The 13,197-nt window shown below is 38.3% G+C and overlaps 1 protein-coding gene across 3 annotated transcripts in view; it reads left to right on the top strand.

The window, feature by feature from the left end:
- The first annotated feature begins 5,059 nt into the window (after positions 1-5,059).
- LOC142154248 (uncharacterized) overlaps positions 5,060-13,197 on the top strand; it is a 39,246-nt gene continuing 31,108 nt past the window's right edge. For 2 of the 3 annotated variants that reach the window (XM_075210931.1, XM_075210929.1), the window contains exon 1: positions 5,060-5,201. In XM_075210931.1, the coding sequence (XP_075067032.1) occupies positions 5,111-5,201 (91 nt within the window). In that variant the 5' untranslated portion in view covers positions 5,060-5,110. The remainder of the gene's footprint in view (positions 5,202-13,197) is intronic. The other variant, XM_075210930.1, reaches the window with a different exon arrangement.

Raw genomic sequence — 13,197 nt, 5'->3', positions numbered from 1 at the left:
GTCCATATTTTGTGCTACTCCGCGATGGAAGGTTTAGGGCATTGTTTTGCAGTTTGTTATGGAAGGTCGTATGCTCCAATGCACCTACATCTGAGACTCTTCCATTTTTTCCAATGTCCACAAATAGGAATTCATAGTTCGCATCCACTATGGCCATTAAAATAATGCTAAAAAACCCTTTGTAGTTATAGTAGAAAGTTCCACTGTTTGATGGTGGCATAATCCGGACATGCTTGCCATCAATGGCACCACCACAATTTGGGAAATTCCATAGTCTCTCAAAGTCTTCTGCTATCACTTTCCAGTCTTCCTCTGTCGATGGAAACTGAGACATAAAGATGTGTAAATAGTTTACATTTGAACATGCAGGCAATTAAATTCCCTCATTAGTTTGCGCTTTTTCAGCCTGCACTACTGTCTGATGGGCTCTTGCTGGGAGTTGAAGACCAGGATGCTACAACAATTAATAGCACTCCACGTGAAAGCCAGCTAACTGCTGACAGGCAAGATGTGACCCAAGCTGATACACCAGCAAAAAACAATCAGAAGCAAAAGAGACGCAGAATAAATGAAATACAAGAAACTGATGCACTAGCAGAAAAGATGATTGATTGCGCTAACACTCTGATAACAAAAAGAAAGGAACAGGACACATTTGATTTCCTCGGAGCAACAATAGCTAGCAAAATGAGAAGTAGTAGCAAGTGCATACAAGCTGAAATGGAGCCGCTGCTGTGTGACCTCATGTGTAGGGCTACTGCTGAAGATTTGTGCCCGGACACATTTATTTCCACGACTAACCATAGACACAAACAAGCATACACATTTCAGACAGCACAGTTGCAGCATGGTACCATGGGTGGACAAAGCATCATGTCTTAACCTTGTATGACATCCATGCCATTAGCATCAGTAAGGATTCCACATTACGCAGGGGACACATCTGGTATGGACACAAGCGAAATTTTGCACTTTCAACAATTATAAACTGTTGCTCTGGTCCAAACAATTTATGAATTGCACATTCCAAGTTAAATGTATTTTTACAATGTTATATATGTTAATATGTAAACCGCTATTTTTACAATAAATACTATTGCTTTTCACAACCTTCATATACTGGTCACTGAGAACTTCGATGATAGCATCACAGGTGTCAGGTATTATCATGCCAAGAGCGTAGTGTTGCCACCAGTCTTTGCTCTGGCGGTATGGGTCTCCTTAAATGGGTGTTCTCCCTCTGGATGAGAGGGGTTACAAGTTGGAGCAGTTCCTGAAAACTTTAATCATTCATACGAAGAAAATTCTTGAAATCATCTGGGTTGTTGTCCCGTATCTCCTGTAGCAGGGGCATATGAGAGAATGTGTCTCTCCTCTTGAACCATTCTTTGCTCCAATAAGATCTACTCTTTCTCCTTCTTTCTCTTTGGTTTCGTACCAGCAGTCTTCTTGCCACAGCAAGCAGGAGAAGTGCAGTTGCTTGTTCTTGTACTTCTGTAGCCATTGTAGGTTTACAAATAGGAATGAATGAAGAGACAGTGTAGCCTTCTGTTTTTATGTTGTTTTGGGAGTTAACTATAGTGAAAGCTCTGCCACTTTATGCTAATGTCTTTGGTATCTCATACATTTCCTGCAAATGTCGCTGCAGTGTGTACGAAATTTAAATCATTGTTCACGACAACATGGCTGTAAAAAGTCGCTAAAGGGATGTCCGCTTTTCCGTTTATTGTCCTAAACAAGGCTAGTGTGTATGCAGTCCATGGACCGAGCAATCGGACCATCAGTCGCATGTAAAATCGCTCGGCATAAAAAGTTGGTTGAAATTTCTGTAGTGTGTACCCAGCTTAAGTGACATTTGCATTCGGACATGAATTGCTGTTGTATTACCTTATATTAACTGTGGTTCAGGCTCTGACCCCTCTGGTGTCCACATCAGTATTACATATGTAAAGAAATATTATATTTTATTTTATATGACAAGTTTTACATGTTAAATGGTCATTTTAGCCACTTAACTGATAAAAGTTTGCTGACTTTACATCAAGGGCCTGTTGTGAAGCAGTGGGGGATCCTGAACATCTTATCTGTCTACTGCTCAAAGTCATCTGGTAACATTTTAGCACAGTCATTGTGCATGCATCAGGCTTAGCAGGCCTTTAGCATATGTCACACTAAGAAAAATGTCTCAAAATGTTAACAGTTAAATAAATAACAATAATGAGGATACTGAAAATTATATTCAGATCTTACAATATAACCTGTTTTATGCCATTTTATTGTAGTGATATGCGCTCAATTTTTTATTGCACTCTATGTCAAATATTTTATATTTCTAATATAAGAATACAGGAACATATTAGAAATATAAAAAAATATTTTGAAAACCATTCAATATCCATGCACTTTACTCTGCTATTTCAGATCATTGACAACTTGGGCCTGATTCATTAAGGAACTTAAATTAAGAAGTTTCTCATTTAAGTCTCCTGGACAAAACCATGTTACAATGCAATGGGTGAAAATTAGTTTTCTGTTTTGCACATAAGTTAAATACTGACTGTTTTTTCATGTAGCACACAAATATCAACTTTAAATTTCAGTGTACAAATAAGCTATCAAGTATTTGTGTGTTACATGAAACAACAGTCAGTATTTAACGTATGTGCAAAACAGAAAACTAGTTTTTACCCCTTGCAATGTAACATGGTTTTGTCCAGGAGACTTAAATAAGAAATTTCTTCATTTAAGTTCTTTAATGAATCAGGTCCCTTATGTTTAAAACCATTACTGAACATAAACTCTCATAAGGAGATTTATTATATTTTTAAACTTGGAACACTATCTCCCTAATGTTTAAATGAGAGTTGCGAGGATTATTATTTATTAACAGTTTTTATATATCACCTACATTTTATGCAGCTCTTTGTAGAGAATATTTAATCATTCACATCAGTCCCTGCTCCAGTGGAGATTGCAATTAGTATTCCCTAACACATGGACACACATACTAGGTTTAATTTTGTCTGAAGACTCAAGAAGACTCTAATTTTGTCAGAAGAATTAACCAACCGGTATGTCTTTGGAGTCGGGTTGGAAACTGAAGCACCCGGAGGAAAGTGACACAAACACGGAGAGAACATACAAGTTCCACAAAGATAGGGCCTTGGTCAGAATTAAACCCAGCACTCTGAGACAGCAATGCTAACCACACCACTGCACCACAATGCTGCCCTTGATTTAAAAATTGCTTAATTCACTCATATTTTATTAAATCCTTTTAATCTTACCAGCTACATCCTTAATATAATATATCCTATTATCGTTTTCTACCACTAAGCACTTTATTTTAGTTTAATTATGAGATATTGATTGTTTGACATATGTGGTTGCTTAGTAACTTTTACTGAAAATTATTTATGTATTGAGATTCTTATAAGTTTTAATTACATCCAACCATATAGGTAGTGCAATTCGTCAACTCTTTATATTTATTATTAGATTTACAGTTTTACATTTTTCTTTTATATCTTATCAGTAATTATTTCAATTGACACAATTGGCTAGTCTGGCATGTCTATCTCCCTATATCTAACTATCTATCTATCTATATCTATCTATCTATCTATCTATATATATATATATATATATATATATATATATATATATATATAGTATATGTCAACAATGTGAGACAACCGGCCTGTTTTAGTCCGGCGCATGCACTTTTTCATGGCAATAGAAATTGGTTTGGTTACTAACACATGTGCGGTTGATAGATACATTCGTTCTAATTCACTAACTTGCCTGGTTCCTTTTCTTGTGACCATAAACTGTTTCGGAATTTGGGAAAGTTGCAATTTGTCAGAAGAGCTGAAAGTTGATATAATTATCTCATTACTGCAAGGGAACCCCAGGTCTTAGGATTCGGACTCATAATCTAGCACTTTCAAGTTCTGGCAAGCAAAAGAGTTCAAACAGCATGTTTATTTTCTTTTACTAAAACACATGGCATATTTTCCAGTGTGACACTAATTATATAGATGAAATGAGGACTGGACTGGCATTCTATGATCACACTCATCCATATATTTCAACATGATCCATTGCATGGGATATACAATTGTTTGCTCCAGTTTTTACCACCTATTTTCCAACTCATTTTTGCATTCTAAATTCCAATGCAGAAATATGTGGCATCTACTGGAGCAGACAATTGTGTACTGGGGGAAATGGGTCATATAGGAAGGTATTGTCATTATTATTATTCTATATACTGTATTGACAGCATTCATATACTACAGATCAGGGAAATGTAAAACAACATTTGAAATGAAAGTTTATCGGAAAGAGATTTGATTGAGATAGTTTCCCATGATTGGACACAACAGAGCAAGATAATAATATATGGAATAATGCACTCTCTATATTACTTGGTATATTATATTGATATTAGAAATGTGGCTCTACACAGAGCTTTTTTTATACAAGTCACAAATATCTGAGGTGACTTTTAATATCCATAATAATTTACAGTAGAGGGTTCATCATTCCTTATAAAACACACATTTTCTTACTGAAGACTGAAGTGATGACATCAGAATTCACCAATTATAAGCAGCGACCTCAGAATTCACTGTTTATACAGATATATTTTATATGGATGCTGTACATATATTAATATCACATGTGTAATATGTAATAATTATAGCACTAAAATCTAGGAACCAAAGTTTATGTTTTTGTTTGAATACAATTCTTAGATTATTTAGATCCTTCACAAACCATTCTATCACTCTGGTATTTTTAAAAATGAGAGGACTCACAAATGTATACATAAGCAAAAGAAACAACTAGCCAATATAATTATTCAGCTTGCAGTGTCCTGAGCCATAACCTTGCCAAACAGTGAGACGCATACCAATTTAGCCTGCTATTATCATTATTAACATTCAGTAATGGTCAGTGTTGATAAGACACATTGGGAGGGAAGGAACGTTTTGTAAGACACTCCTTTTTCCAAAATTGAAGCTTTTTTGAAAAAAAAAGTAGTGACATGCATTTGAGGCAATAGAGTTTGTGAGACCAGGGGTAGCTGCATTAATAAAAAAAAATGGGTAACCATGAAAAAGACCATCATTATGCAGAACTCGCTGAAAACTCTGCACTGGCCAGTAATCATCATGAACAAGAGGAAATTCCCGGTAAGATGAATCTGAGGCTTCTTAATTCTTACATAATACATCAAGAAAATAATAAATGCGTTTTTATGCCTGTGTTATTAAGCATTTTTGGAGATGTATATTAGTTATCTATAACTACCATTCTTATGTTTATATGTGTAATACAGGATTTTTATGTAGTTTTTAGTGTTAAAGTCAGTGAAAGTGGATTACTTTGTATGCACTCTTTCCCTTTTACATGGTTTTATTAGGTAAGAATCTATTTTATCAGCATATGCCAAGACTGATTTTAGGCATAAGTACTAATTACACCACAATAAACCAAATGTTTTTTTGTTTTTAGTGATAGTCAAAGAATGGCTGAATGTGCTGTGTTTATATACCTTTGGATATTCTTATTCATCTATGGATTATGGTTAGCGTAAACAGCTACATGCATGGTGATATATGCAATTTTTAAACCAATGTAATAATAACTATTTTGTTTCAAATACATGCAATACATTCCATCTGTATATACAACATAATAGAAGTCTTTGAAATATCTCAAAACAATACAAAGTAGCTATTATATAGTATCCCTATAGGTGGGCTAAATGTGTATTAAATATCTCTCGCCTTAGCTGTCCATCCATTTGTACTCAATAAACCTGTCCCCATCTCCACATTATTCAATTTAAATGTGTTGTAAATTTCAACTTATAACAGTTATAGCAGCCAAAACATGCATCATATTAACAATGTGATTATATTCTGCATAGAGATATACTTTGATAAATCTACTGTGTAGTAATGCAGTAGATATACTTGCAATGTTAATGGATGAGATGGTTAAGAACATACACATTGTACCAAGTTGGTTATGTTTTCAAACTCTTCTATCCTTCCTATCAAAAAACAGACAATGCAATGTGGATTGAGTATATGTCCTTCATGTGCTAGTGACTGGAAAACTGGACTGGAAACTTATATTCATTTGCCCTGTCTAAGGGGTATAGTTACTAAAATGCGGGTTTGAAAAAGTGGAGATGTTGCCTATAGCAACCAATCAGATTCTGGTTATCATTTATTTAGTACATTCTACAAAATGACAGCTAGAATCTTATTGGTTGCTATAGGCAACATCTCCACTTTTTCAAACCTGCAGTTTAGTAAATATAGCCCTAAATGTGTATTAAACTAGTTTGCAGTCATTTGTTACCTATTGATCTAGTCTGTTTTATTTCTGATTGACAGTGCATTGTAGCACAGGATACATGACAACCTATTATGAATTTGTTTGCTGCTAGACTTTGTGTGCAGTATCCAAGAAGATAAGGGATATGCATACCAGTTACTGCTAGCTGCATGAAGCAGCTCTGTAGATAAGATTTAGTACAGTTTACATTGAGCATAGGAACATTTCAGTACACACCAGAAGGAGTTTTAAGAGATAGAATGGGTGTTCTACAGAGCATTACAAAGGCCTGTTCTACTAATAATTTGACATAAGTACTACTATTTACTGCCTCTAGGGTGTAGACTAACATAAGGAATGGAAATAATTATGCTTCAATTGCAGCCAGGTTTTCCAAAAAGGCTGTAGATCCAGAGCTGAATTATTATAACTGCTCAATTTTCTTATTCATTAAAATTACTCTAGCTTCATACTAAGTTGTATATGCTTATACTTGAAATGGAATGATGTATAATCCCGTCAGAATACTAGCTTTACCAATACTCGCCATCTGACTCCAATTTCCAGGGACAGTTAATTGTTTTAAAGATTTAGGATGTTGAAATTATTTTCCCTATTTTTATTTTTACTGTTGACCAAGCGGTGCAAAATTCTGTGTCTATTGCAAGCATTCCCCAGTATCTAAACCACCCCCAAATAACAATAGGTGCTAAATGTTTATATACAGTGGTTGAAGTGACATGGTATACGGTGGTATGCCCTCCTGTATAGGTTGTCATAAGAGATCAGGCTAGAGGTACCGTCTTCATGGGTAGACGACTGCACTTTGCATGCAGTCAGCCAGATATGTCACACCACTCCAGTGCTTTGGTTTAATTAGCCTCAGGTAGTTTTTTCCACCAGCATGAAAATAAACAAAATATAAACACAATACTTGCCTGTCTGGCTTCTAACTAATACACAAGAAATCCCTCTCTAAAGTGAGGGACCTAGTATCCCACACACATACAAAACAACAGAACTTACAGATCACAAAATGCAGTATAACTGATGAGCCATCTGACCTCCTCTCCAGAGAGACTGAATGAACTGCATAGCAGCCTTTTAACAGTACTTTATCAGTAAGGATGAGCGCACTCGGATTCCTGGAATCCGAGCCCCCCCGAACATTACGATCCGAGTCAGATCCGAGCACTGTCCGGGTATTCCCGCCGATTCCGAAACTTAAAACGAGGCTCTGAGTCATAATCCCGCTGTCGGATCTCGCGATACTCGGAACCTTTAAATTCCCCGCTTGCCGCCGCCATCTTCACTTGGGCATTGATCAGGGAAGAGGGAGGGTGTGTTAGGTGGTCCTCTGTCCTGCTAATTCTCTTGCTGTGCTGTGCTGTGCTGTGCTGTGCTCTGTCCTGCTGAGTCCAGTGGTGCTTTTGGCAGTGCTCTGTCCTGCTGAGTCCAGTGGTGCATCAGTCCAGTGCTCTGTCCTTGCTGAATCCAGCGGTGCATTTTGTCCTGTGCTTTGTTCTGCAAAGTGCATATTTCTTTCAAAAGTATTAAAAATTCTTCCATAAAAATAAAAAAAAATAAAAAGTCTACAAAAATCCTTTTAAATTAATATTAAAAAAAAAATCAAAAAAGTCCTTTCTGAGTCCAGTGGTGCATCAGTCCAGTGCTGTGTCCTTGCTGAGTCCAGTGGTGCATCAGTCCAGTGCTTTGTCCTTGCTGAGTCCAGTGGTGCATCAGTCCAGTGCTGTGTCCTTCCTGAGTCCAGTGGTGCATCAGTCCAGTGCTTTGTCCTTGCTGAGTCCAGTTGTGCATCAGTCCAGTGCTCTGTCCTTGCTGAGTCCAGTGGTGCATCAGTCCAGTGCTTTGTCCTTGCTGAGTCCAGTGGTGCATCAGTCCAGTGCTCTGTCCTTGCTGAGTCCAGCGGTGCATTTTGTCCTGTGCTTTGTTCTGCAAAGTGCATATTTCTTTCAAAAGTATTAAAAGATCTTCCATAAAAATAAAAAAAATAAAAAATTCTACAAAAATCCTTTTAAATTAATATAAAAAAAAAATCAAAAAAGTCCTTGCTGAGTCCAGTGGTGCATCAGTCCAGTGCTGTGTCCTTGCTGAGTCCAGTTGTGCATCAGTCCAGTGCTGTGTCCTTGCTGAGTCCAGTGGTGCATCAGTCCAGTGCTCTGTCCTTGCTGAGTCCAGTGGTGCATCAGTCCAGTGCTCTGTCTTTGCTGAGTCCAGTGGTGCATCAGTCCAGTGCTGTGTCCTTGCTGAGTCCAGTGGTGCATCAGTCCAGTGCTCAGTCCTTGCTAAGTCCAGTGGTGCATCAGTCCAGTGCTCTGTCCTTGCTGAATCCAGCGGTGCATTTTGTCCTGTGCTTTGTTCTGCAAAGTGCATATTTCTTTCAAAAGTATTAAAAATTCTTCCATAAAAAGAAAAAAAAAGAAAAATTCTACAAAAATCCTTTTAAATTAATATAAAAAAAAAAAAGTCCTTGCTGAGTCCAGTGGTGCATCAGTCCAGTGCTGTGTCCAGTGGTGGATCAGTCCAGTGCTCTGTCCTTGCTGAGTCCAGTGGTGCATCAGTCCAGTGCTCTGTCCTTGCTGAGTCCAGCGGTGCATTTTGTCCTGTGCTTTGTTCTGCAAAGTGCATATTTCTTTCAAAAGTATTAAAAATTCTTCCATAAAAATAAAAAAAATAAAAAATTCTACAAAAATCCTTTTAAATTAATATAAAAAAAAAAATCAAAAAAGTCCTTGCTGAGTCCAGTGGTGCATCAGTCCAGTGCTGTGTCCTTGCTGAGTCCAGTGGTGCATCGGTCCAGTGCTCTGTCCTTGCTGAGTCCAGTAGTGCATCAGTCCAGTGCTCTGTCCTTGCTGAGTCCAGCGGTGCTTTTGTCCTGTGCTTTGTTTTGCTAAGTGCATCTTTATTTTAAAAGTATTAAAAAATCTTCCAAAACAATTATAATTCGACAAAAATCCTTTTAAAAAAATATAAAAAAATATTCTAAAAAGTCTAAAAAAAATTATTGCAGTCCATTAACATTAATACTGCAATCTATTAAAAATTGTTCACTGTTCTTGCAGTATTTAAAAAATAGTACTGTAATACAACGTGTGCTGCATATAATGGAGTACTAAAATTTGGGGGATAAAGTAGGGAAAGACCAAGACCCACTTCCTCCTAATGCTGAAGCTGCTGCCACTAGTCATGACATAGACGATGAAATGCCATCAACGTCGTCTGCCAAGGCCGATGCCCAATCTCCTAGTAGAGGGCATGTAAAATCCAAAAAGCAAAAGTTCACTACAATTAGTAAAAAAAGAAAATTGAAAACATCTGAGGAGAAACGTAAACTTGCCAATATGCCCTTTACAACACGGAGTGGCAAGGAACGGCTTAGGCCCTGGCCCGTGTTCAGCACTAGTGGTTCAGCTTCACCCAAGGATCTAAGCCCTCCTCCTCCCCCCCCCCTCCAAAAAATTTAAAAGAGTTATGCTGTCAGCAACAACACAGCAAACAACTCTGCCTTCTACAGAGATGGCATCACTAATCCCCAAGGCGAGTCCAAGGGTGTAAGGGTGTTGGTGGTTGCGAAGCCTGACCTTCCCATCACTGTACGGGAAGAGGTGACTCCATCCACCATTTGCAGCACACCCTCTGCATATGCTGGAAGGATGACCCACAGTGTCGCTCCAGATTTGGATAATCAAGGTGTCAAGGAGGCTATTGATGTAGCTGGCGTTGTGGAGGAACTTGATGAGGAGGATGCTGATGTGGTTATTTTAAATGAGGCACCAGGGGGGGAAAAAGTGGATGTCCATGGGATGAAAAAGCCCATTGTCATGCCTGGTCAGAAGACCAAGAAATGCACCTCTTCTGTCTGGAGTTATTTTTACCCCAATCCGGATAACAAATGTCTGGCCATATGTAGCTTATGTAAAGCTCAATAAGCAGGGGTAAGGATCTTGGCCACCTAGGGACATACTCCCTTATACGTCACCTGAATAACCTTCATAGTTCAGTGGTTAGTTCAGGAACTGGGGCTAGGACCGTCATCAGTCCAGGGACACCTAAATCCCTTGGTCCTGTTGGATACACACCACCGACACCCTCCTCGTCAACTTCCTCCACGATCTCCATCAGATTTAGTCCTGCAGGCCATGTCACCAGCCAGACTGAGTCCTCTTCAATACGGGATTCATCCGAGGAATCCTGCAGCGGTACGCCTACTACTGCCACTGCTGCTGTTGCTGCTGGTAGTCGGTCATCTTCCCAGAGGGGAAGTCGTAAGACCGCTACGTCTTTCACCAAACAATTGACCGTCCAACAGTCATTTGCCATAAGCACCAAGTAAAACAAAATTAAAACAAATTAAACAAATTAAGCCAAAAGTATAATATAACTTATAAACACTACACTTGAAAGCTTGAGCCTTTAAATGAAAAAGTCACTCTTCATTGCATGAAGATTTGCAACAGGGACAGTTTTTTTGTTCCCAAAGTCAACAAATAACACTTCGACCCTGTCTGTCTTTAACATACTTGATGGGATCTCAATGATGAATGCTCTGTACCATGGTCGTTGAAAACAAGAGGTATTGACATGCTAGAACTACTGTAGTGTTTATAACTTATAAACACTACACTTGAAAGCTTGAGCCTTTAAATGAAAAAGTCCCTCTTCATTGCACGAAGATTTGCAACAGGGACAGTTTTTTTATTTCCAAAGTCAACAAATAACACTTCGACCCTGTCTGTCTTTAACATACTTGATGGGATCTCAATGATGAATGGTCTGTACCATGGTTGGAGGAGGTATTGTGGCCCCGGTACCAAATTGGGTACCGGGCCCACTCCACTATGCAGTCCAGAAAGCTACCTCGGTGCAACGTTTTGGACTAAAAACAATATTGTGAGGTATGAGGTGTTCAGAATAGACTGGAAATTAGTGGAAATGATTGTTATTGAATGTTATTGAGGTTAATAATAGTGTAGGAGTGAAAAACAAACAAGAAACTAGATTTTAGCACTTTTTATGCTTTTTTAAAAATAAATCAGAACCCAAAACCCTAAATTAGAACCAAAACCTTTCGTCAGGTGTTTTGGCAAAACAAATCAGAACCCAAAACCTCAAGCTAATCAGAACACAAAACACAAAACACTAAAAGTGCCCGGTGCACACCCTTATTTATCAGTTGTAACTCCTGATTACTAGCAACTTGCTAGCTGGCTGGAAAATCTGAAATGGGCCTTATGAATGGAGGCCGCCGTTCTTCCTCCATTCATACCCCATGGACCCTTATACTGGCACTTCCTACATCCGAACACACTCTTTGGGAAGATTTTTCCCACACGCAATCTCCCTGGGTTTATTAAAACACAAATTCAGGACTTTTATACATGCCATTTACTACATTCCAGGGCTTCTGTCACATCTCACCCCCGTTGCTTCGACCTGTAGGGCGGAACACTTGTAGTCCTCAGCCCATGAACCTGAGACAATGCATCTGCATTGGCCAGATGACTTCCTTTTATAGAACCAGGAACCGTTAGTTTCTTTGTTGTCAGACATCCATTTCAACTGAGCTTGATCCGTAATCAACCTAAATTTCCGGTCAAAAAGGTAATACCTTAGTGTTTCTAGTGCCCAATTAATTGCTAGGGCTTCCTTTGCAATAGTGACATATTTTCATTCATGCACATTTAACTTGCTGCTTAAATACATAAAAGGATGCTCCTGACGATTTTTAATTTGGGATAGCACCTGCACCTATCCCTACTTTTGATGCATCTGTCTGCAAGATATATTCATTTTTAAAATCAGACGTCATTTAAACGGGTTGGGTGCACAATGCTACCTTCAATGCTTGAAAATACTTTTCTGCCTCTGGATTCCACCTAACCACAATGTAATTCTTACCCTTGGTAAGGTTGGTCAACAGGTCAGCAGTAGTGGCAAAATTGGAAATAAATCTTCTATAATAGCCTGTGATTCCCAGAAATGCTTGTACCTGCTTCTTATTTAAAGGCTGTGCCCATTTTGTATTGCCTCAATTTTATTAAGTTGGAGCTTTATTAGACTTCTGTCTATGGTGTACCCCAAATAATTCACTTCTTCCATCTATAAGTAACACTTTTTTGGGTTGACTGTTAACCCTGCCTCACGGATGGAGCCCAACATTGCTTGTACCATGGGTAGGTGAGATTGCCAAACAGGACTATGGATGACTATATCATCAAGGTAAGCAGTCACATATTGTCTATGGGGCCTTAAAATTTTGTCCATCATTCGCTGAAAGATGGCGGTTGCCCCATGTAACCCAAATGGTAACCTCTTCATCATCATTAGGGATGTGCACCGGCGACTTTTGGTGTCTCGTGTTTTGTGTTTTGGATTTGGATTTTCGCAATGTTTTGGGTTCGGATTTGTTTCGCAAAACACCAGCCGAAAGGTTTTGGTTCGGATTTAAGGTTTTGGATTCAGATTTTTTTTGAAAAAAGCATAAAAAGTTCAAAAATCAAGTTTTTGGGCTTATTTTAACTCCTACGCTATTATCAATAACATTCAATAACAATCATTTCCACTAATTTACAGTGTATTCTGAACACCTCACAATATAGTTATTAGTCCAAAACGTTGCAACGAGGTATCTTTCTGGACTGCGTAGTGGAGTGGTCCCCACAATATAATAAGAAAACCATCAACTGGTCTTAATCGCACCAAAAAATGTACCTGGACTGCGTAGAGGAGTGGTCACCACCATATAATTTAAAAACCCTGAACTTGCATGATTCGCACCAATAAATGTATCTGGACTGCGTAGAGGAGTGGTCACCACAA

The sequence above is a fragment of the Mixophyes fleayi genome, chromosome 1 (assembly GCF_038048845.1).
Source record: "Mixophyes fleayi isolate aMixFle1 chromosome 1, aMixFle1.hap1, whole genome shotgun sequence".
Classification (NCBI taxonomy): domain Eukaryota; kingdom Metazoa; phylum Chordata; class Amphibia; order Anura; family Limnodynastidae; genus Mixophyes; species Mixophyes fleayi.
Note: the sequence above shows the minus strand (reverse complement) of the source record. Positions and strands in the feature narration are given on the sequence as shown.